Here is a 25,604-nt window from a genome sequence, read left to right as displayed (position 1 = left end):
CTCTACCCCCAGAAATGGATTAAGAGCTATAGAGAATGGATGGATAGAACAAGTAAATACTGACCACTTGCATGCGTTTCCAGCATTTAGTTATATTTAGGTATGACTGCTGAGCTCTCAGGTCCACCGTTTTAAACTGGCATTACTAGCTAGGTGCTACTCCATGGCTGTTGAGGCTTTCTACTGTATGTGGTCAGCTAATTCCTCACCTGACTGTAGTAGTGTGTAAAAAAGTCATGTGGCAGAGCCATATCATCAAAGATTCCTCCACCTCCATCAAAGATTCCTCTGCTCTCGAGCGTAGTAGCCTGGTAGAAGCCACTGATGTTTCGATTTGTACTTTTCCACATTTCTTTCATTTCTGCACCTACATAACCACTTTGATAGGAGGCCCTAGTTATTCCACCCACAGAAGTGACAGATTTTACCATTGCTGAATTGTTATTGTCACTCTGAATTACTTTGAAACCATTTCCACCCAGCTGTACTAGTGTGTTCAGCAGTGGCACCTCCTACAACAGACCAAAGGATGCAAATGTCAGAACAGAGTCAACACAAAAGAGCTGTTAGCTGTAAAATATTTACCTTCTGATAGCCATATTTATTGCCATATTGATAGCCAATATCTATTAATGGCTCAGTTTCCAAAGAGTAACACAAAATTCACTAGCAAAACAAGTTAACACACTTAGTTCAATTAGCAGAATCTCTTGAAGATGTACCTTTTCTGCGATTACCTACCAAACCCAATATTCTCTTGTTCCTTTTCTCCCTCTTTCATATGATAAAAGGAAGTTGTATTTTCATGTATATTTGTGAGATACTTCATTTGTCTGCAGCCCTATGTCTCTTCAGTAGTGTATGATTGTTTATTCTCCTTGATGTCCTATGGCTTGAACTTGTACTTCATTTGTATGTTTCTTTAGAAAGAAGTGTCTGCTAAATGATAAAATGTATCATAAAGCCAGTATTTCTAACTCTTGGACAGTATTGTCTTGTACTTTCAGTGGTATTCAAACAAAAATGATGTGCACAAACGCAACTGAAACAAAAGAAAAAAATATGCCAGTCAGAAACAAATTAATAATACAGTAATAAACCAGTTCCTTCTTATGTGTCATTCCAAAAAAAATCTGTAGATATGCTCTATGAATATATAGCCTTTTATAAAATCTTTCTAAATATTTATTAAGCTCTTTATATTAAAGGTGAAGATGTGGTTCTTACCGTGTTCTCTCCCAGGCCCTCAGTGTGGTAAGTTGATGAGGTGTGATTTGGTATCAAAAGGTATCTCAGCAAAGCCTCCTGCCAGACCCCCACCACTCCCACAGTGGCAGAAGAGCAGTAACAGAGGAATGACTGTAACAACAGAGTTTTATATAAATTTGTTTGGTGTGGCAACTGCAGCAGGTCTCTGCAGTCCTCAAACATGGATGTGAATTTTCAGTTTACCCAGCACAATACAATATGTGAAAAGAAAAGCAGAATCTTTGATAAGCTTGTCTGTAATACATGAGGTTTAACTGCACCATAAAAGTTCCTTTGATTTGATCACAAGGGGATTAAAGCTGTGTTCTGTTTGTTAACAGATTAGCTGTGACTTACCTAAACACTAACTTGCCCAGTACTTTGTGGTAATTCCATACTTAACTTGTTACTTCAAGTTCACTAGTCTACCAATTACCTTCAGAGTCTTGTTCTTAGCCTCTCACACCCGAACTGGAAAACACAAAAACCAGCTCTACTTGTTATTGTGTACCGTCCACTTATCCCTTATTCAGAATTTTAACTGAATTTCCAGACTTCCTATCTGATCTAGTGCTTAGTTCAGATAAAGTCATTATAGTGGGATATTTTAACCTTCATGTTGATGTTGAAAATAATGGTCTCAGCACTGCATTTAATTCACTTTTAGATTTTATTGGTTTTTCTCAAAATGTAAATAATTAATTTAATTTTAATTAAACCCTTGATCTTGTTCTGACATATGGTATTGAAAGTGAACATTTAATACTATTTCCCCAAAATCCTCTTGTCTGACCATTCTTTAATAACTTTTGAATTTAAAATAATGTATATAGGCTCCAGCAGATCCCCGTGACCCTAATTAGGAATAAGCGGGTATAGATAATGGATGGATGGATAATGGATCATGCAGTGTTTGGAAGAAAATTCCACTACAACAGATGTTTGTCTCACAACGCTGTTGATACATTTAAGGAAATGATTCCATATTTATTTACTTCTATGCCATGTGCTAACTCAGTGAAGGACAGCTGCCTCAACTTTACTCCCACACTAGTTGATTATCACTTGATACTGTGGCCGCTCTGAAAAATAAGGTAATAAATCAGAGGAGCTCTCAGCAGTTATAACATTATGAGTTACTTTACAAATAAGATCATGACTATTAGAGATAAGATTTATCAGATCCTCCCTGCAGATGCCACAGATGAAGCTTCTACTACAGTAGCTCTTGAATCATCTGTAAAGATCATCTAAATCATGAACATGTTTTTTAGACCCCATCCCAGTTATACTGCTCAAAGACATCCTGCCACTAATCATTTCATCTTTATTAGACCATGTCAATTTATCTCTTTTAACAGGCTACATGCCTCAGGCTTTGCTTACTGGTTTTTGTATGAATAACCTATATTCATCTTATTTTGTGTTCTTATTATTACTCACTGCTATTCTAATTCTCTATTTTATCTTGTCTTATTCTATGTTTTTATTTTTTTTTTTTTTGTTTCTTTAATTAATTAGTTAATTAAATTTTCTATTTTATCTATATACATAAAACCCTTATATAAAATATTTATTCCAACACCAACAAGCAGCATAACATGTTGATATAGTAGAGGAGAAAGAAAATTACCATGTCTTTTTCCAGAGTTGGAGGGTTGTCATTTACATCTCTGATATTAATGGTAACAGCTGCAAACAGTTGCACTGTTTCCTCCTGGTTTGCCGTTGAGGTCTTGAGCTTTCACTGTCAGAATGTACTGAGCTACATTCTGAAAAAATTACAAAATCATCCACCCATCCATCCAACCATCCAGTTTTTATACCCGCTTATTGCTTAACCAGGGTCACGGGGATCTCTTTTGGTTGGAAGGCAGGGGTACACCCAGGACAGGGCACCAGATCCACCCATCCATCCTTCCATTTTTTTCCGCTTCCCGGTTGCGGGGGCAGCTGTGGGGCAGCGCTTCACGACCGGGACGAAAACCACATTGTTCCACCTGGATCCGAGTTTCGACTATCAACCGAATTCTCCTCTCCAGTACCCTGGTATAGACTTTCCTGGGGAGGCTGAGGAGTGGTTAGAACACACCCTCCAGTCCCCCTTTTTAAAAAGAAGGACAACCGCCCCAGTCTGCCAGTCCAGAGGTACTGTCCCCAACCGCCACATTACAAAATAAAGTATTAATGAAAAAAACACTGTCTCATTAGACCAATTTAATTGAAAATAAAAAAATAGTTCACAGTGTACTTCTCTGTCCAGAGAAGGGTTCTTGACCCTGATGGTCCCATCATTTGATATATAGAGCATGTCATCGGGTGGATTCTGATTGATGAGGCTGTAGGCAATCTGAGAGTTTTCATGATTTGGTTCATCAGCATCAGTTGCGATAACTTTCATAACTGAGGTCCCTGTGAAAAAAGAAATAAAAGTCATGAAAGAGAATAATTCATGTACTTGGTGTAACATTTTCTGATAAGAGCAGTGTGAAGGCAACCAAACCAATAGATAATTAAAAAATATTTACTGTAAACATGTTAGACTTTCTCATCATAAGAATATGCAATTTCACTGCTAACTTCCTTTCTGGGAACAATGTCCAAAACAGCTTGGCAAAAAAATAATAACAAATTAGATAGGATGTAGGGTGACTTTGCTATTACATATCAGCATGGAATCATTTGAGCATTGCTCACAAAAAGAGAAACAGTGCACCACCTGTAGGACTGAGCTCATCCACCACCCCGACGCTGAGGGGTCTAAACACTGGACCGTTGTCATTCTGATCGACAACTTTGAATCGTATGTCAATTTTTCTCTCTGCCTCTGTGCCATTTTTGAATGTCGCAACACCTAACAGCTGAAATATCAAAAAGATAAACGCTCAAACATTGTCAACTTAGTCATCTGTTTTTCACATTTATTTACAAACATAATTGGACTGTGGTTTTACTGTATCACAAATAACTAGACCATACAACAAGAATTAGTGAATGCTGTGAAGGGAAATGTGACAAAGCCAAAAAATACAGCAAAACAGAATGAAATATGTAATGGATCACTCACCTCATATTTAGCAATGTCCTCCCTGTCAAGTATTTTGGTTACCTGAATCAGTCCAGTTCTAGGGTGGACTACAAACACATTGAAAGGATATTGGTTTGTACCAATTCCTTCCAGGGAATAGTAAATATTTCCTGTGCCATCATCAGAATCTGAATGAATCTGAAACATTAAGCACAAAAATCTGATTAATTTATTATTTTAAGTGCACCTGGAAGATTAACATTTTCTTATTTATTTCTTATTTTTATAGCATATTTGGTCTTGTAAACATAGTACCACACAGTTCTCAAGACTAGAGGAACTGGTGTTTGTGTTTGTATATGTGAAGTGCAGACAGAAATTTACTAGCTTATTAATCAAAGGCAAGAACTGCTTTTCTTATTAAAATTGCTGTGAACACATTTCTTTTAAACAAGTAGGTGTTTGGACTGTATCCTAACTCAGTATTGCGTATATTTAATGCCAAAAGTATAAAATACGAATAAATAAACAATGACCCCAAATGAATCTTCACCTATTGTTGCAGCCCACAGTCAAACTGGCCAAGCTGTTTCAGAGCTATCTCAGAGTTAGTGGACATCCATGACTCACCCTCCCAATGTATTTCTTTCCAGTGTAGTTTATATTTTCTGTTAGATTCTTTGCAGGAACAATCCACTTCTTCTCACCACATTGTCTCTAGAGTTGATTTTCACCTCAGCAACAGAATGGAGCTGTAATACAACAGATGCAATCATTTCACATGTTCACATGTTAAGTCAGCTGCATGTTTTATTTCACAATGCAAACTATATTTTGGGAAACCATCCATCCATCCATCCATCCATCCATCTTCTTCCGCTTATCCGGGACCGGGTCACGAGGGCAGTAGCCTAAGCAGGGATACCCAGACTTCCTTTTCCCTGGACATTTCCTCCAGCTCTTCCGGGGGGACACCGAGGCGTTCCCAGGCCAACCGGGAGACATAGTCTCTCAACCATGTCCTGGGTCTTCCACGGAGCCTCCTCCCGGTGGGACATGCCCAGAACACCTCCCCAGGGAGGCGCCCAGGAGGCATCCGAAACAGATGCCCGAGCCACCTCAACTCCTCTCAATGTGGAGGAGCAGCGGCTCTACTCCGAGCTCCTCCCGGGTGACCGAGCTCCTCACCCTATCTCTAAGGGAGCGCCCGGCCACCCTGCGGAGGAAGCTCATTTCAGCCGCTTGTATCCGCGATCTTGTTCTTTCGGTCATGACCCAAAGCTCATGACCATAGGTGAGAGTGGGAATGTAGATTGACCGGTAAATCGGGAGCCTCACCTTCCGGCTTAGCTCCTTCTTCACCACAATGGACCGGTACACCGATCGCATTATTTCTGCTCCTAGTCCATTTGTGCAGAGACCGGATAGCCCTCAGCAAAGGGCCCCGGACCCCATACTCCAGGAGCACCTCCCACAGGATGTTGCGAGGGACCCAGTCGAATGCCTTCTCTAAGTCCACAAAGCCCATGTGAACTGGTCGGGCAAACTCCCATGAGCCCTCGAGCACCTTCGAGAGGATATAGGGTCCAGTGTTCCACGACCGGGACGGAAACCGCATTGTTCCTCCTGGATCCGAGGTTCGACTACTGGCCGGATCCTCCTCTCCAACACCCTGGCATAGACCTTCCCTGGGAGGCTGAGGAGTGTGATCCCTCTGTAGGAACACACCCTCCGGTCCCCTTTCTTAAAAAGAGGAACCACCACCCCGGTCTGCCAATCCAGGGGTGCTGTCCCCGAACGCCACGCTATGTCGCACAGGCGTGTCAGCCATGACAGCCCAACAACATCCAGAGACTTGAGGTACTCGGGGCGGATCTCATCCACCCCCCGTGCTTTGCCACCGAGGAGCTGCCGAACTACCTCAGTGATTTCGGCTTGGGTGATGGATGGATCAGCCTCCGAATCCCCAGCCCCTGCTTCCCTTATGGAAGACGTGTTGAGGGGATTGAGGAGATCCTCGAAGTATTCCTTCCACCATCCAACAATATCCCCAGTCGAGGTCAGCAGCTCCCCACTTCCACTATAAACAGTGTTGGCAGAGAACTGTTTCCCCCTCCTGAGGTGCCGGACGGTTTGCCAGAATCTCTTCGGAGCCGACAGGTAGCCCTTCTCCATGGCCTCACCGAACTCCTCCCATACCCAAGTTTTTGCCGCCGTCACCGCCGGGCCAAGTGTGCTGCAGCCCGTCAGCTGCTTTGGGAGTCCCACAAGCCAACCAAGCTCGGTAGGACTCCTTCTTCAGCTTGACGGCATCCCTTACCTCCGGTGTCCATCACCGGGTTCGTGGATTACCACCACGACAGGCACCCGAGACCTTACGGCCACAGCTCCTAGCCGCCGCATTGGCAATGGAGGTGGAAAACATGGTCCATTCGGACTCAATGTCCCGAGCCTCGACCGGGATCTGGTTGAAGTTCTGTCGGAGGTGGGAGTTAAAGACCCCTCTGACAGTGGGTTCGGCCAAACATTCTCAACAGACCCTCACAGTACGTTTGGGCCTGCCAAGTCTGTCCCGCTTCCTCCTCCGCCAGCGGATCCAACTCCCGACCAGGTGGTGATCAGTTGACAGCTCTGCCCCTCTCTTCTCCCAAGTGTCCAAGACTTATGGCCAAAGGTCAGATGACACAACTACAAAGTCGATCATCGACCTCCGGCCTAGGGTGTCCTGGTGCCATGTGCTTGAACATGGTGTTCGTTATGGACAAACTGTGACTAGGACAGAGGTTCAACAACAGAACACCACCAGGTTCGTATCGGGGAGACCGTTCCACCCAATCACGCCCCTCCAGGTTTCACTGTCGCTGCCCACGTGAGCATTGAAGTCCCCCAACAGAATTATGGAGTCCCCAGTAGGAGCACCTTTCAGCGTCTTTTGGGAAACCATTCGTTGTTAAAAACTACAATGGTTAAGCAGCTCTATGAATGAGTCTTTGTGGCATATGTGAAATCCTTCCAGATTTGATTTGTTGATAATAGCAATATGATTTCAGAGCAGACTTTTATGTGCTAAAAATACTAATAAATATCAGTATGTTTTATTCTTAGTATAAATTTAAATTATAGTTTGGATTTTATTTCATATGGCGCTAACCATTCTGTAATTGCCCAATACCATAAGATCTCAAAAGATAAGCAGGGCTGGACCTGGTTAGTACCACCGTAGAACACCAAGGGCTGCTAGCCTCAAGCACTCAGGTTGCACAAGCTAGTGTGGTCTTAGTGTCAGTTCCAAGCCCGAGTAAAATGAGAGGGTTGTGTCAGGAAGGGCATCCTGTCATCCAAACATGTGCCAAATCAGTCATGTGGATCAACTGATTTGGCTTAACTTTGGCTCTTGGCAATTTCTCATTAATACCCTAATTTTTTTGCCATTTTCAATAAACCATTACAAACTTTTTTAAATTGTAAACATAGCTGTTTTCAGTTCTTCTGGCTATTAAAGAGTTTTGACATCAGTGGAGCTACTTGCTGCCAAACTGTATGCTGCAAATAAGCTGCTGTAATAAAACAGAAGAATGTTGTCTTTGTTTTCAGTGTTGCCATACAGCAGAATAAAAAAAACACCAAACCTGTATGACTGGTTTTTACACATTACTACTTACTGTGTTCATGCTGTCGTAAAACCATGTAAAGGGAAAACTAGAAGTTACCTGGTTGTAACTGTAGACTACATTGTACACTGCATTGTCCTCAAATTACCTTAATGAAATTAACTAATACTGAATCTTATCAGAGAGCATTAATTATCCTTTTTAATGCTTTGCTATAATCACATATAAAACCAACTGACTAGGCTCATCTGTACCAGTTTACCTAGCCTCATTGCTCTTACTGTTCAATTTGGATTTTATTTACAGTAAACTGATAGACTAAAGATAGTGGCATTAAAATCATTCTATTTTCACTTTATTTCTGCAATTCCTGTACAAAAAACAACTCATTACAGAAAGAAATAATGCTGACTAGGTCGCTGCATGAGTGTTTTTCACCTTTGGCTACTTCTGTTTACAGATAACATGTCATGTTCACTCAGACCACAATGAGTGGGCTTTGGTGTGACTGCATCTTAAAGGCTTATCACCAAAGACTGAAGACACACAAGGTTGTGTGAAAACATGTTGACCAAAGTATGTTATCATTTCAGTCAAGTTAAACCTTGTAAGTATGGAGTGCCAGGGCTTAGAGATTTAAAGTATTGCAAGGTCCTGTATGTGAAGCATGCACCAGATAGGTACTGTGTCACATGCAAGGCTAACACACCTTGATACTTAGATTTACTGCAACTATTCAGGAAATACATGGTGCATATTTAGATGAGAGAGGAACGGTGATGTTTCCTGAGAAAGGAGTGCCCTCACACACGTGAAAACTGACCTGACAAACAGATCATAATTATTTATGTAAGACTGCTATGACATAAGAAATATTCCTAGGATAATTCCTTTCTGTAAGTTCAATAATTATTCACTAATAAATCATTGAATTGTTTTTTTTTTAATTGGCTTTTCAAATGTTCACACCTTTAACAGTACTAAACAAATCAAAAGTAAAAATGACAATATCAAATTACCAATGAAATGTTGGCTTACATTTTTTGGATTTGCAGAAAAGAGGAATGTTAGGATCCTAGGTTTCTGTTTCCGGTTTTGGTCTCTTATTTTGGTTACTTTCTGTTTCTGTTCAGTGTTAATCCCAGGTAGCTCTGTTTCATTAGTATGATTACTTTCACCTGTGTCCTTGGTTCTGTGTATATATGTCCCCTGCATTCCTTTGTTCTTTGTCGGAGCATTGATAACATACCGTAGAGTGAGGTACAGTATGTAATGTGTGGTGTTCGCAAGGTATTAATATATATATATTATATTATATATTATATAATATATATATATATATATATTATATATATATATATATATATATATTATATAATATAATATATTATATAATATACAAATATATATTATTTGTACCCGAACCCTGGGAATGAACCTGCTGTGTCTTGCATTTGGGTCTACCTCTCCTCCTTCATCACACCAACACACCAAAACCCTAACAAGGAAAGTGTTTTAAATATTACATTATATTGCAAACCTAGTGATAGAAATTTCGTCAAAATCCGTCCAATTTAAAAAACAATATATCCCTACCTAGCTGCAGACTTGCCAAGTAATGAGCTAACGTAACTGATGCACTTTATTATTTAACTGTGCTATGAAATATTAACATGCAGTACATTGCAATTTTTCTTTAACAAATGAAAGAAAAGATGTATGTTTACAGTAGACATAAGAGTAACTTTGCTCCACATGGCAAATTGACAAACCACTGCTAAGTTGCATGCACTTTTTATGATGGAATCACACATATTGGCTATGCAGTTACAGAGAATAAAGTGACACTTTTTTCCCCCAAACAAAACAACTAGGTTCACGTGGGAAAATAAGGTTACTTGTTATCAGCACAAAGCAGTAGAGAGGACGACAGTGATGGTTACATTGTTTCTGTAGCTTTGAATAACATTAAGTAGGCCTACATAAAGCAATTGCTTCAAATCATACATTATCTACCTTTTATCCTTCAGGGTGACGGGAGGGCTCTGTTTAACCGTGTGCCAATCCCTTACAAGTGTAATTGGTTTTGTATACTTTTGTATTAATTATGATTATTATTGTTTGTTTATGGTTGTCTGTTTTGAGGTTCCAACCCTGAGCCTTTGAAAATAAAATAACCGCTCATAAGTTATGACGAAGAAATAAGTGCTGTCCGACTGCACAGGACACACTGTGTTGCCATTTTGGATTGAACATAAACAAGATAATTATAATTAATTCAAAATAATTCAGTGCCATTTTAGAAATATACAGGTGCTCCTGGTGTCAGGTAAGAGACGCTCCTCCCTTCCGAACTTACACTTACGCTAACTCAGTTTGGTTTCTAATGTGTCCCTTTAAGTAACTGAGCTGGGACCTCCACAGAAAATTCACACAAACCAGACAACATTAGCTAAAGAAGACCGTCGCTTTGAAACTTGCATTAGTGGGAAAACGCAGCAGCAGCAGCTAAAACACACAACACCAGCACTCACCACAAACAGCAGCAGCATCACGAACACGGCCGAACGAAGCCGAACCATGACTGGAAGTCCCGCTAAAATTCGGTTTCTGGTAAAGCGACAGAGTGCCATAGGCTCCGGCAACAGTTCCCGAATCTGTAGTGGTCTGATTGAAGCGAGGAAAGAGGTTTATGAAAGAGGACAAGGCTCTATCATGGGTGGGGGGTGGGGTTAATCACGCTCAAAATACACCTTGGGTAACATTAACCTCTTAACATTACTGAGCAAAATGCAAATGCAACGACGAGCTATCTGCCCCTGTGATGCTGTCTTACTCAAAGTGTATAAAGGGGGGAAAAGAAATTGTGATAACATTTGCGCTGTAGCAAATAGCTGCTCTACACTTGGTGGCCCACTAAGGCATGAAAGTAAAACAGAAAGAACAAAAACATTACCTGCGGCTGAGTGACAAGTGCAATTAGCGTTACTTAATACTGTTTAACATGTTTTGACTGGTCTCATAGGCTACAAGCCCGTGGTGGAATAAATAGCCTATTCAAACAAAAATAATATCTCAATGGAAGTATAACTTGCGTGTAGGTGTACTACGCTATAGCTAGCCTATAACACATGTAATTGTACAGTAGTGTTAAAATCAGACTACTCTGAGAGACATAACGACTTAAAATGAGGTTATTTATATATCAGACTATTATGCTTTTATCTAGGCTACCCTCTGTCAACCCCAACTGACCCAAACCGGAAAAGAACTGGACCAACTTCGTTCCACGACTAATTTCACCATATACTTTTCTTCTCTGTGTCTGCAGCTGAGCTGGGATTCTGTCATGCTTAAAGGGGAGAGTTATGGCTTAATGCAGTGTGTTGATGAGCTGCCTGTCTGTCGTTATGCTGAAAGTATGATGGTACGTTAACAGTATCTGTTCAATTCAATATTAACGGCATCAACTTGCATGTATTGTTTGATTAATTGCATGTATACTTGGTGTCCAGTTAGAAACCAAACATTTAAAATAAAGCTGTCAGGTCCCGGAAACCAGGTTTCCGGTGCCAGGGTTTTAGTTTGAAGGGACAAGGGGAAGTGTGTGGGGTACTTGCCCTCAGCTTGTTTTGATTGCTGATCTGTGTCACCTGTATTCCCAGCTACAGGTGACACAGATCGCCGGATTGTTTGTCCTTGACTCCCGTTTGGATTCACGCTACGGCAAGTAACAGCTTTGTTTAAGTACTGTGTGTTTGTTTTGGCTCAGATCGGAGGAATCTGGAGCTTACGGCTAATGAACTTTTTCTTGTCGCCTGCCCTGTGAAAGCTCGGATGAGCTATCTCATGACTGTGCCTTCCACGAAGAGGAATAGACTCGACGTGGGGGACGCTTTTCTCTATTGTGGATTACCTGCTGACTGTTGTCGCCTTTATATAGGCACCTTCTGTGCTCTCACTCCTGAGGAGTCTCGGGTGCGAACACTGTTTGCTTTGTTTTGTGTCACTCCTACATTAACCTAGTTTTCTCCTGTTTCCTGTTTTCTGAGTTCGGAGAGAGCCCGGCCTCTGGTTGGCCCCAGAGGAACCCATACTCGTCAGATATTGCTCTGCGGACCCGTGACGGACTTACCACCCCCCATCTCCGAGGACCAGCCCGGCGGTACCGGAACTGGCCGTCGGAGAAACCATCTCCTGTCGACTCCTCTTGGATTCAACACATCCCCACTGGCCTGCATTCCCACTTCACATTCTGTTGTTATACATTAAATAAACTTTGGCTTAATCTGCTTCCGTTTCCTGGTCGCTTGTGTTAGACGAGGTTACGATCCATACAAATTGATACCGAAATCATGACAAAAGCTGTCCTACTCATGGGACAATTTGGACAAAATTTACAGGTCGACACCCTGTGACTTTTCCTAAATATGTGTGTTTTATATTTTCTGAAGTCTTGAACATATTAAAATAAAATATACACGAGTTCTGAGCACTTATTCCTCAGACAGCCACAGCTGTTCTGTAGGCCGCTGTCATTTAGACCACAGCTGGTCCCAGCTGCATAATTATTGCCATATTAGAAATTGTCACATTTCAATTTCAGGCAATGTTGTCGCGGGTCTGTGCATTTTTTTCATTCTATTGTTGTTTTCCTCGTAATATTACACTGTATAGACTATCCTGATCTGGAGAGAGAGCAAGAGCAAAATTATATCGTGTTCCATGTTCATACATTTTGTTATTCCTCAAGTTAATACATTTAATTATTCAGTGAGTTTGTTAAAACATGTTCTGGTTAATATGTTTTATATATCTTGAAAGTTAATATTTAATTTCACGGCACATATTTCTAATAAATTTCAATCAATAATTAAACAGTCACGATTACTTCAGACTTTATGGTCTGAACTGACTGGTGTGTGTGTTTGTGTGTGTGTGTGTGTGTTGTGCACGCGCGTGCATGCGTGTGCGTACGTGCATGTGCGTATGGCAAACCTGACAAAGAAACACTAGGTGTGGTGTTGTTTTCAGTAGAATACAGGTGTTGCTGGATGAGTCATAGAGGCATAAGATCAAAAAAATTTGAGTTGTATTTCAGTGTCTGTCATTATGCCAAAGGCAATTAGGAACATTCTCATTATTTTAGCAAGAATTAATGTGGTTCGTGACTATGGTACACAAATAAGAGCACCTGACTTGAAACCAATAAACAGGTTGTCTTTGTAGATTCTCAGTTGTCCCGGTGAGGTTATCTAGAATAAATAAAGAGGTTCCCCTGGACTGCCTCCAGACTTCCGTAGATTCTTGGCAACCTTTGTGCAATACACAGGAAAACTGTTTAAAGATTTCCAAAGAAACAATTTATAACACCCCTGGCTTCTTTTCTGAGGTGTTGTGTAAAAGTCAGAACACTTAAACCTTCAAACTAGAAAAAGACACCAAAAAAAAGCAACATGATGTAAAGTTGTTTTTGCTAGCTGGGTAACTGACAAAACTGTTTGAGGATAACAAGGGCAGAAATATGATCATTACGTGATCATTATCAGAGCTGTAAGCATGCAGAGTAGTGTCATACAACTGTAATAATTTAGAACAACAGCTCTAACAAAAGCACAGATGGGACATTTGAATGGGGACTGTTGGGGAAAGCAAGCACATATCACTAAAATTATATAAACTTTTTATGTCCAAAACACTGAAAAAACAGGTGGTAAAGAAATTAAACATAAAATGTCTCTAATAATCTGTCATTGTACAGGAAAACTAAACACAACCACAGTGAGTCCAATGGGTAGAAGCTGAACCACGGTCTTTAAGACAGATAGGTTTGACAACACATAACTTTACGGATCACCATGTTTTGTCTTCCAAATTAAGTTTCCCATAGAATAGTTCTTAGTCCGTCTGGTCATCCAGCTGCTCGTGTGTTTTTGTTCCACAGGTATCAAAGAGGCTGTCATAAGAGAAAATAGGGACCAGTGAAGTTGTTTATAACAGCGATGACAACTTTTTCTCATTGAATTTGAAGTGCTTTTTTTAATCACTGTAGACATCTAGCATTTTCTCTGTCTGTATTATTTTGCATTTCTGTGAAGGAGCATGCTTTGATGTCTTAAGCTGAAAGTATTTTTTAAATATTTAATTTGAATGGTAAACTAATATTGATAGAACATACATTAATAACATTCAATAAAATTTAATTTAAAAAAATCTTTAAAGGACTTTAAGCTCTTATAACAAGGCTCTACTTCAGCACTGTCAGTGAAGATCCAGCCATTCATTATCTATCCCCACTTATTCCTATTTAGGGTCACAGGGATCTACTGGAGCCTATCCCAGTTATTTTTGGGTGAAATACAGTGGTACACCCTGGGCAGGTCACTAGTGCATCCCAACATCAGTGAAGATATCTTGTTTTATTCAGCATTGCAGACAGTTGACTAACAAGGATACAAGTAATGTAATTATACTTAGTCACTGATATGGAAGAGCCACTTTATAACAAGGCTTCCCTTTATTTCGACAAGGCTATAGAAAGCTCATTTTAGAAGAAGACAGACTGATTGTTACTAAGCAAAGAGCACACAGAGGAGCTTACAGGAACATCAGGGACAAGAGAAAACTACAATGTTTTTACTTGCTACTGTATATCATTATGTTAATAACAATAGCATGTCATACAATATGTTTGCTGTATCTCTGTGCTTATACATACATAAGCTTTGTATGTGTATTATATGCATGTATGTAGAAATGTACCTCATGACTCAATGAATTAAGCCAAAATTATTTTACTTGTGAAACTGAATTAAAGTGTACTATCGAACATCCATTAACACAAATAATGGACCTTTAAAAACTTAAACACTTAAAAACACTGACAGGCCATGTCTGTCTTCAAACCAAAACTGCCACACAAAATAATACACTCCATTGAGCCTGACTTCCAGAAGAGCAGAAACAGCTTCTCCAAACAGGAGTAGGAAAACAAGGGTGTGTGGCATACAACAAAATACTTGAGATTAAATTTAAACAGTGCAATCAATCCTTTGTGTATAACACTGCATGTGGGCAGATTTTGTTTTTTTCTGACACTCCTGTCACTCCACTTCTCAGGTCATCATACATCTCCCAGACATATGGAGACCTCCTGCAGTAGGCTACATAATGTCCAAGACTAGCCTGCGTTAAGCCTCCTTTGTAAGCGATGACTGCCCTTAAAGTAAATCTCTCTCCCTGGAGCATCAGATTGGGGGGAAATTCACTCAATGGAAATTCTATGGAATTACTTCCCACGTCAGTGTCAATCCACAGAAGTTCTCCCAGACTGTAACTGTGAGACACTTTCCCTGCACAGAGCTCTTGTCCTGATGTAGAGTCTGTCTTGAATGCAGAGGGACACTGTGATGGACTTTGGACTGGCCTGAGGCAGGGGGACTCCAGAAGGTTAAGGCCTTCTTCCACTGCAGTCTGAAGATGAGCAATACCAGAAGCCTGTAGTACAGCAACAGAAGTACAAACAAATGGTATTTGCCTTGTTGTTTGTGTGCTGAGACTGCAATACTGTGAGGAGCACTGCTTTGTGAAGTAAACACATGAATGTTTTGTCATTGATTTTTCAATGATAGTGGAGATGTGGCACTGTGTATCGATTTGGAGAGCACCAGCCTTCAGTTGGACAGGGTTGAATATTTCACTCAGCAGCTCTGCCCTCTGTATGTAGGCCTGTGCATTCAGACCCTTTGTGCTGATGGTTTTCACTAGCTGGAGGAGGTTGTTGGAGTCTTCACCACAAACAAAATTTGCAAAGGTGACACTATCACAGAAAGCACAACATAAGCACTGACAAAAAGCATCAAATGCACATGTGTTTAGCACAGACATTCTTGATTTCCTGAGTTTAACAGGCTGTTGATTATTTCCATTTTTCAACAGTTCCACTTTCAGTCTTTTCCCCCTCACAGATGGATCTGCATGGAGCCACTCAGGACAAGGAGAGATAGGAATTCCTCTTTCTCTTTTTGGGTGGAAGAGCTAGGCCTCTCCAGTTTTCAACAGTCTTCCTCTGTTGGATGAATGTTTGTGACAATGTCTGACTTCCCAGAACAGGAAGCATCCATTTCTGGTTTTACATCTACACTGCAAGTTATGTTTGATAGTTGATTGGCTTCTTTGACAATCACTGTTGCAACAGCTGCATCTTCTTCACCCTTCTCTTTACTTTTTTGTTTTGCATAACAAATGTGCATGTTGCCTTCAATGATGGACAAATGTCGAGCAATGAATCGATCCACCCGAATCGGCAAGTTTTCATGCTTGAAAAGACCACGTTTGATGTTTTTGAACTCTGCTTCAACATTGGCTGAACTTGCGATGATGTTGGTGCTTTGGAAGTGAGGGATCATTACCCCTGTCCAGAGTGGTAAGTAGCTTGCAAGCCAGATTACATTGGGAATGATCTCAGGGAGGAAGTGCATATTATCACGATCTCCATTAGCCACGGCAGGTGACCTGCTTTCTTCACATATTTCTGTCACCCACTGCCGTAGGTCTGTCTGTGTTTGGTCACCCACCCACTGCGTTTGATCTGCTTTTTCCAGTTCCTCACCCTCTACATCTGGAATGATGACACACTCTTCTGCAATTCGGGCTTTCAGGTATTTCTTGCACCTTTCTGATATGAGGGGGACTCCAGTGCTGTCATTGCCCTCTGCTTCACTGAGAGCCACAATAGTAATGCTGTGTAGTAGCTCTTTAGCATCGTCCATGGACTGTGACTTAAGAAGCTGTGCCATTGATCTCACAAGGAAATCTTTAATGCAATGTGTTTTTTTCTTCAAGCAGTCCCACTGGCAGATCATCTTGATGCAGTGTGCAACATCAACACGGACAAAACAAGGTGGCACTTTTGCAGACTTACCAAGTAAGACGCCACAACACACATTGATGTAGGTCTTCAGATCAGGATGAGGAGTAAAAGCCTTGACCAAAGCTCCGAGCAAGGCCAGAGAAAAGTCACACACAACCTCTTTTGGAGTTGGTGCACCTGCACGTATTCATTCTGTCAGCCAATGTGTTATTGCATTAACATCATGTCTCTCTGACAACATTTGCACGACTGGGACACTTGAGCTCATGTTACCTGCCAGAACGCCCTGATATAAGAAGACATGGCCAGACATCCCGTTTGGTCTCTGTAGTTTCCTCACTACTGAGCCAGTTGCATCAAAACTCACAGTGGGGTTAGTAGAAGTCTTTGATAATGACTTGTACATATACATTTGTGTTTGACTCCAATAGTGACAGAAAAACTTGTCCAGTCCAATGTCTTTAATGCTACCACTGTGAGGTGCGCTGTATTTTAACATCTGCAGTGACAAAATAGGATCCTTGTCACCTAGTTCTAAGGCATTTCTCTCTTGCTTTGCTTTGCGCAGGGTGGCCAAATTAGGTAGATGGCTTGGCTCAGGATCTCCAAAATCCATCACCTTTGTTGCCTCCGATGCCCTCCACACATGGGGTTCCATTCTACCCTCACACAGTTCTTTGGATATCTGCTCACGCAGGTTACCAGACATCGGACGCTTGGAACAGCCAGTGTGCCGGGAGTCATCTGTGTTTTTCATGAAGCACTTTAGCACCATTGGGCTGTTCATTTCAGGCTCTCTGTCACATTTAATGTGAATGTGGCCATGACACTCCTTACACTTGCCTCTGATTTCTATGTATCTCTCTGTGGCTGATGGATAGACCTTGGCTCTTTTAAAGGCAAATGTGCAGGGGCTTTTCACTTCCTGCCAAATGTGATGATTTATCACATGCGTCCAGATGCCAGGCTTCAAAATTGTGTATTCCCTTTTTTGTGTTTTAGAGATCTTGTTTTTGTATTGAACTGTTTCAGGCATAAATTCAATCCATTTCTGAAATGGAACTTCAAGATCGAAAGTCCAGCAATCTTTTGGTCTGGGGGAAAGGGACCCTGGCTCAAAATCAGTGTCATCACTACTGCCACTTGTTTCATCACTTTTATCACTTTCAAGAGTAAACCCTAAAGCAGTCCAGATGTTGTGTCTGTTTAATTTAACAAAAGTGTATAGAGCCTTTGCAGTGATCTTGTTCTCTAGTTGCTCACTAAGTTCTGTCCAGATGCTTTGATTAGGAGTAGATATGTTGCCATGTTTGACTATGGTCTCTTTTGATGAACACAGGAAAATGGAATCCCTGTTGACTGCTGGTTTCTTGGGCATCTGGCATAAGCAAAACATAATTACTCACTTAAATAATCCTAACTCCAAAAATGTCATGTATAGTATAAACCTGTGTTACTGTATTGTCCCAAATATAAGGACAATATAGTAATAATATGTTATATCTTATATTACTAACAATAGAGTAATGTTGATCCCTAAATGCGCAACATATTCTAAAACTAACATGGGTCATATGTACAACTGTAATTAGCATTTAATTGCTAGTGATATAAGTGATACAAGTATTAGCAATGTGTTTTTTGTTCAATAAACATTGGAAATCTTAGCTCACTTGAATTCTGTACCGTTGTTCTTGAAGTTACCCTTACAAAAATTAATCTTTGTTTTAGTATTGTAAGAGTAGTAACCAAGTATCATAACTTTTATTATTTGGCATATTCATTACCGTTTGTACAACAGTTTTACTACAAATACCATGGTTAAACTATGGTTAGCAAGAACCATGGCTAATTTATGGTTACCACTGTTAAAACATTGTACTTACATTGGCCAGAAATTTGAGTTTGTAACTTTATCAACTTTTCCTCTACTAACTTGATTTTCACAACAGCATCTTGAAGAGGGCCACCTCGTGGTGGGAGTGATGGGTATCAGACGACACTCCTAAATAAAGTCAATCAGATGGGAACAAAAGTGCTGAAGTTACATAAAGCTACGACTTGATGGCGCTCTCGCACAAATCTATTTTAAGTAAGACGGTGACAGAAAAAGAGTCTGACAGCAGATGAACATTGAGCTGCTTTTAATAAACACCACAACGACTACAAAAAATATTGATAAAGAGTTGTTCTATTAAAACATCACTAGAATCAAACAATTTGGTAAGAAAGTGAATAAGTGAGCAACCCAAGATAAAATGCTAAATAAAAGCAAAATTAAAAGCCGCACAAACGGAGCTTCGAGCAGCACAAACCAGCACAAACGGAGCACAAACGATTGAGACTATTTCGGGTGAGTTTGGAGCATGTAGGGGGGCTGATGACGTCATCACCAAAAACGTAATGTCTAATATTTTAAAAACCAAAACAGCACAAACGAAAATTTTTACAGCACAAACCAGCACAAACGAAGCACAAACGATTGAGACTAGTTGTGGTAAATTTGCAGCATGTGGGGGGGCTGAGTGACCGGAGAATGACCTTTAAATAAATCTTTTATATCTAAAAAACCAAAACAACACAAACGAAAATTTTTACAGCACAAACCGGCACAAACGGAGCACAAACGATTGAGACTATTTCGGGTGAGTTTGGAGCATGTGGGGGGGCTGATGACGTCATCACCAAAAACGTAATGTCTAATATTTTAAAAACCAAAACAGCACAAACGAAAATTTTTACAGCACAAACCAGCACAAACGAAGCACAAACGATTGAGACTAGTTGTGGTAAATTTGCAGCATGTGGGGGGGCTGAGTGACCGGAGAATGACCTTTAAATAAATCTTTTATATCTAAAAAACCAAAACAACACAAACGAAAATTTTTACAGCACAAACCGGCACAAACGATTGAGACTATTTCGGGTGAGTTTGGAGCATGTGGGGGGGCTGATGACGTCATCACCAAAAACGTAATGTCTAATATTTTAAAAACCAAAACAGCACAAACGAAAATTTTTACAGCACAAACCAGCACAAACGAAGCACAAACGACTGAGACTAGTTGTGGTAAATTTGCAGCATGTGGGGGGGCTGAGTGACCGGAGAATGACCTTTAAATAAATCTTTTATATCTAAAAAACCAAAACAGCGCAAACGAAAATTTTTACAGCACAAACCAGCACAAACGGAGCACAAACTATTGAGACTATTTTTGCGAAATTTTGCGTTGGGTGGGGGGCCAACTTCACGGAGGTGTGTTCACCTGATGTGTTTCTCAAATTGGCAAAGGTGTAACTAGTATCTATAAGTTATCTTACAATATACTACACATTATACTAGCATGGTGGGAGGTTGAACTGGTGGGATTTCCCAGCATGCCCCAAGGCCTAAAAACTGTGTTTGACCACTATTATTTCTCATGTTCAGATTGTTTACTTATGTTCCTTTTGTTGTATTTGTAGCAGTGTACAAGGTTGTTTCATCCTGCATAGTATTTAATTAATGTTGACCACTTATTTTTACCTGGACCCTAAGTGTAAATGCTGTTGTGATTAATGCCCTTCCCTTATTCAATTCAATTACATTCAGTTTTATTTGTATAGTACCAAATCACAATACAAATAATCTCAAGACACTTTACAAGAACTAAAAACCCAACAAATCCCTTATGAGCAAGCACTTGGCGACAGTGGAGAGGAAAAACTCCCTTTAACGGAAGAAAAAAACCTCCAGCAGAACCAGGCTCAGTTTGGGCGGCCATCTGCCTTGACCGGTTGGGGTGAGTGGATAGAGGAGAGAGAAGAAAACAGCAACAATACACGACAAATAGACACCGCAGGTCGGGGGGGCCAGTAACTGCGCATCAGTGATATACAGCTCCAGGACCAGGGACACCTGCAGAAGGTACAGAGAAAGAGGGAGAGAGCACATACTAGGGGAGAGAGAGAACACAAGGTTAGTGACATTCAATGGTGGAATATACATGTGAGGGGGGAGGAGTGGAAGAGCGGGGAAGAGAAGGGAGTGTAGGGTTAGGGTAGGGTAGCTCAGTGCACCGATGGTCCGCGGGCAGTCTAGGCCTACAGCAGCATAACTAAGGGATGGTTCAGGGTTACGTGAAGCCAGCCCTAACTATACGCTTTTGCCAAGGAGGAAGGTTATACAGTAAGTCTAGCCTTAAAAGTACAGAGAGTGTCTGCCTCCTGAACCCAGACTGGGAGCTGGTTCCACAGGAGAGGAGCTTGATAGCTAAATGCTCTGCCTCCCCTTCTGCTTTTGGAAACTCTAGGAACCACAAGTAGACCTGCACTTTGAGAGCTAAGTGCTCTATTGGGTATTTAAGGTATGAAGGAGCTTGATTATGAAGGGATTTATATGTGAGAAGAAGGATTTAAATTCTATTCTGTATTTTACAGGGAGCCAATGAAGAGAAGCCAATATAGGAGAAATATGATCTCTCTTGCTAGTTCCTGTCAGGACTCTGGTTGCAGCATTCTGGATTAACTGGAGGCTTTTATGGAGATACTCTGACATCCAGATAGAAATGAGTTAGAGTAATCTAGCCTTGAGGTAACAAATACATGGACTTTTTCTGCATCATTTTGAGACAGGATGTTCCTAATTTTGGCAATGTTGTGCAGGTGAAAGAAGGCAGTTCTAGAGATTTGTTTTATTTGTGAGTTAAAGGACATGTCCTGGTCAAAAATAACTCCAAGGTTTTTCACAGTAGTGCTGGAGGCCAGGGCTATACCATCTAAAGTAGCTATAATTTTAGAAAAGTTATTTCTGAGATTTTTAGGCCCAAATACAATAACTTCTGTTTTCTCTGAATTTAAAAGTAGGAAGTTACTGGTCATCCAGCCTTTATGTCAGTTAGATACTCTTGAAGTCTGGTTAACTGGTTTGTGTTAACAGGTTTAATAGATAGATACAACTGAGTGTCATCTGCATAGCAGTGGTAATTAATAGAGTGCTTCCTAATGACATAGCCTAAAGGAATCATGTACAGGGTGAACAGAATCGGTCCTAGCACAGAGCCTTGTGGAACTCCATAACTAGCTTTTGTGCGTGTGGAAGGTTCATCATGGACATGAACAAACTGGAATCTGTCCGATAAGTAGGATTGGAACCATTTTAATGCTGTTCTTCTGATACCAGTCACATGCTGCAGTCTGTAATAAGATGTTGTGGTCAATAGTGTCGAATGCAGCACTAAGGTCTAGGAGGACAAGTATAGAAACAAGTCCATTATCTGAGGCTAAGAGAAGATCGTTGGTAACTTTTAACAGTGCTGTTTCTGTACTATGATGTGCTCTAAATCCTGATTGAAAATCTTCAAATAGTTCATTCCTGTGTAAGTGGTCTGATAGCTGCTTAGCTTTCTGCAGTTTTAAAGGCCTGTGGTACATAGCCTGATACTAGAGATAAATTTACTAAGTCTAATAAAGATGAGTTAATTAACGGCAGGGTGTCTTTAAGCAGTCTAGTCGGGATGGGGTCCAAGAGACACGTTGATGATTTAGATGACGCAACTACTGATGTAAATTCAGAGAGATCTATGGGAGAGAAGCAGTCTAAACATAACTGAGGTCTTAGACAGAAAATTCAAGAGCTACTGTAGTAGAAGATTCATTTATTGCAGATACAGTAAGCATCTGCTGAATTTTATCTCTAATAATTGTGATTTTCTTTGTAAAGAAACTCATAAAGTCATCACTGCTGAGAGCTAAGGGAACACTGGGCTCAACAGAGCTGTGACTTTTTGTCAGCCTGGCTACAGTGCTGAAAAGAAACCTGGGATTGTTCTTATTTTCCTCTATTAGTGATGAATAGTATGCAGTTCTGGCTTTATGGAGAGCTTTTTTATATGTTAATAAACTGTTTTTCCAGGCTAAAATTCCTCTAAATTTGTGGAATGCCACTTCCTTTCCAACCTTCGTGATGCCTGCTTTAATCTACGAATATGTAAATTATACCATGGGGCTAATCTCCTCTGATTCACTAACTTCTTTTTCAGAGGGGCCACAGTATCAAGAGTTTCAAAGAGTGAGGCTACAGCTATCATCAATTTGATAGGGAGTGGGATTGAGGCAGCTGCCCTCCACTGTGTTGGCACATGGCATAGTTGGCACGCTGGCAATAAAGATGGAATCATTTTCTTAAATTTTTTAACAGTGTAGTCAGATAAACATCTGCTGTAGTGGAATTTTCTTCCAAACGCTGCATGATTCATCATCTTAAATTCAAAAATTTGGGGAGTAGGTTAGATTGTGTTGACCAAGTCAAATTAATTCAGTTAAGACTTGCTTTTTCTAGTTACATTTACTTGCCAAAGCTAAAATGTTTCTTATGCAATGTGACCATGAGAAAGCAATTAATGTTTTTATTGCATGTACTTTTAATGCAATGTCCAGTATTCCAGAGTTACCTGATCCTGTATTTTTAGATTTCAGTTAGTCCAGAATGCTGCTGCTGCTGCTCATAACTTCTACACGTAAACATGTTTATATCAGTCCGGTTCTCAGATTTTTGCATTGGCTGCCTGTTTCTTTTAAGGTTTTATTTTTCCTTCCATCCATCCATCCATCCATCCACCCATCCACCTTCTTCCACTTATCCGGAGCCGTAGCCTAAGCAGGGATGCCCAGACTTCCTTTTCCCGGGACACCGAAGCATTCCCAGGCCAGCTAAGTTACAGTCCCTCCAACGTGTCCTGGGTCTTCCCCGGGGCCTCCTCCCTTTGGGACATGCCTGGAACACCTCCCCAGGGAGGCGCCCAGGAGGCATCTGGTATAGATGCCCGAGCCACCTCAGCTGACTCCTCTCGATGTGAAGGAGCAGCGGCTCCCTCCGGGTGACTGAGCTCCTCACCCTATCTCTAAGGGAGTGTCCGGCCACCTTGAGAAGGAAGCTCATTTCAGCCGCTTGTATCTGAGATCTTGTCCTTTCGGTCAAAACCCAGGGCTCATGACCATAGGTGAGAGTTGGAACGTAGACTGACCAGTAAATGGTGAGCGTTGCCTTTGGCTCAGCTCCTTCTTCACCTGGAGGTGCTGATTCTCATTCCAGCTGCTTCGCACTCAGTTGCAAATTGCCCCAGTGCACGTTGAAGGTCTTGGCTTGATGGGGCCAAAAGGACAACATCATCTGCAAAAAGCAGAGATGAAATCCTCTGGTTCCTGAACTGGACTCCCTCCAGCCCCTAGCTGCGCCTACAAATTCTGTCCATAAAAATAGTGAACAGAACCGGTGACAAAGGGCAGCCCTGCCGGAGTCCAACATGCAATGTGAACAGGTCTGACTTACTGCTGGCAATGTGAACCAAGCTTCTGCTCCGGTTGTACAGAGACCGGATAGCCCTTAACAAAGAGCCCCAGACCCCATACTCCCAGAGCACCTTCCACAGAATGTTGCGAGGGACGAATGTCTTCTCCAAGTCCACAAAACACGTGTGAACTGGTTGGGCAAACTCCCACAGACCCCCGAGCACCCTGAGGAGATATAGAGCAGGTCCAATATTCCACGACGAAAACCGCATTGTTCCTCCTGGATCCAAGGTTCTGCCATCGGCCGGATCCTCCTCTCCAGCACCCTGGCACAGACCTTCCCGAATAAATAAACAATGGTCCTAAATGAATATTCACCCATTGTTACGGCCCACAGGCAAACTGTCTGTAGCAATGTTAAGAAAATTGATTTTTCAATGCTGGGAAAAGTGTAGGCCAAGCTTCTTCTTCTCACCACATTGTCTCTGGAGTTGGTTTTCACCTCAGCAACAGCATGGAGCTGTAATACAACAGCAATCATTTAATTGCCCAATACCATAAGATCTCAAAAGCTAAGCAGGGCTGGACCTGGTTAGTACTTGGATTAAAGCCCACCGTAGAATCCCAAGGGCTGCTAGCATCAAGCACTCAGGTTGCACAAGCTAGTGTGGTCTTAGTGTCAGTTCCAAGCCCGAGTAAAATGAGAGGGTTGTGTCAGGAAGGGCATCCTGTCATCCAACCACGTCCAAATCAGTCATGTGGATCAATTGATTTGGCTTGGCTTTGGCTCTTGGCAATTTCTCATTAAGACCCTAATTTTTTACCATTTTCAATAAACCATTACAAACTTTGTAAACATAGCTGTTTTCAGTTCTTCTGGCTATTAGAGTTTTGACATCAGTGGAGCTATTTGCTGCCAAACTGTATGCTGCAAATAAGCTGCTGTAATAAAACAGAAGAATGTTGTCTTTGTTTTCAGTGTTGCCATACAGCAGAATAAAAAAAACACCAAACCTGTATGACTGGTTTTTACACATTACTACTTACTGTGTTCATGTTGTCGTAAAACCATGTAAAGGGAAAACTAGAAGTTACATGGTTGTAACTTTAGTTCAGAGACTACATTGTACACTGCATTGTCCTCAAATTACCTTAATGAAATTAACTAATACTGAATCTTATCAGAGAACATTAATTATCCCTTTTAATGCTTTGCTATAATCACATATAAAACCAACTGACTAGGCTCATCTGTACCAGTTTACCTGGCCTCATTGCTCTTACTCTTCAATTTGGATTTTATTTACACTAAACTGACAAAGATAGTGGCTTTAAAACCATTCTGTTTTCACTTTATTTCTGCAATTCCTGTACAAATAACAACTCATTACTGAAAAAAATAATGCTGACTAGTCGCTGCATAAGTGATTTTCACCTTTGGCTACTTCTGTTTACCGATAACATGTCATGTTCACTCAGACCATAATGAGTGTGCTTTTGGTGTTTCCTGAGAAAGGAGTGCCCTCACACACCTGAAAACTGACCTGACAAACAGATCATAATTATTCATGTAAGA

The 25,604-nt window shown here is 41.0% G+C and overlaps 1 protein-coding gene across 1 annotated transcript; it reads right to left on the bottom strand.

Moving 5' to 3' along the window:
• Positions 1 to 165: 165 nt before the first annotated feature.
• Positions 166 to 5,665, bottom strand: LOC113129524 (desmoglein-1-like). The gene is made up of 6 exons (XM_026305572.1): positions 5,615 to 5,665; positions 4,316 to 4,474; positions 3,968 to 4,109; positions 3,500 to 3,660; positions 1,228 to 1,359; positions 166 to 512 (listed from the first exon to the last, which is right to left on the bottom strand). The coding sequence occupies exons 1-6, from the start codon at positions 5,663 to 5,665 to the stop codon at positions 198 to 200; spliced, it is 960 nt and encodes a 319-aa protein (XP_026161357.1). The 3' UTR covers positions 166 to 197.
• Positions 5,666 to 25,604: the final 19,939 nt, after the last annotated feature.

The sequence above is a fragment of the Mastacembelus armatus genome, chromosome 4 (genome assembly GCF_900324485.2).
Source record: "Mastacembelus armatus chromosome 4, fMasArm1.2, whole genome shotgun sequence".
NCBI classification, from domain to species: domain Eukaryota; kingdom Metazoa; phylum Chordata; class Actinopteri; order Synbranchiformes; family Mastacembelidae; genus Mastacembelus; species Mastacembelus armatus.
Note: the sequence above shows the minus strand (reverse complement) of the source record. Positions and strands in the feature narration are given on the sequence as shown.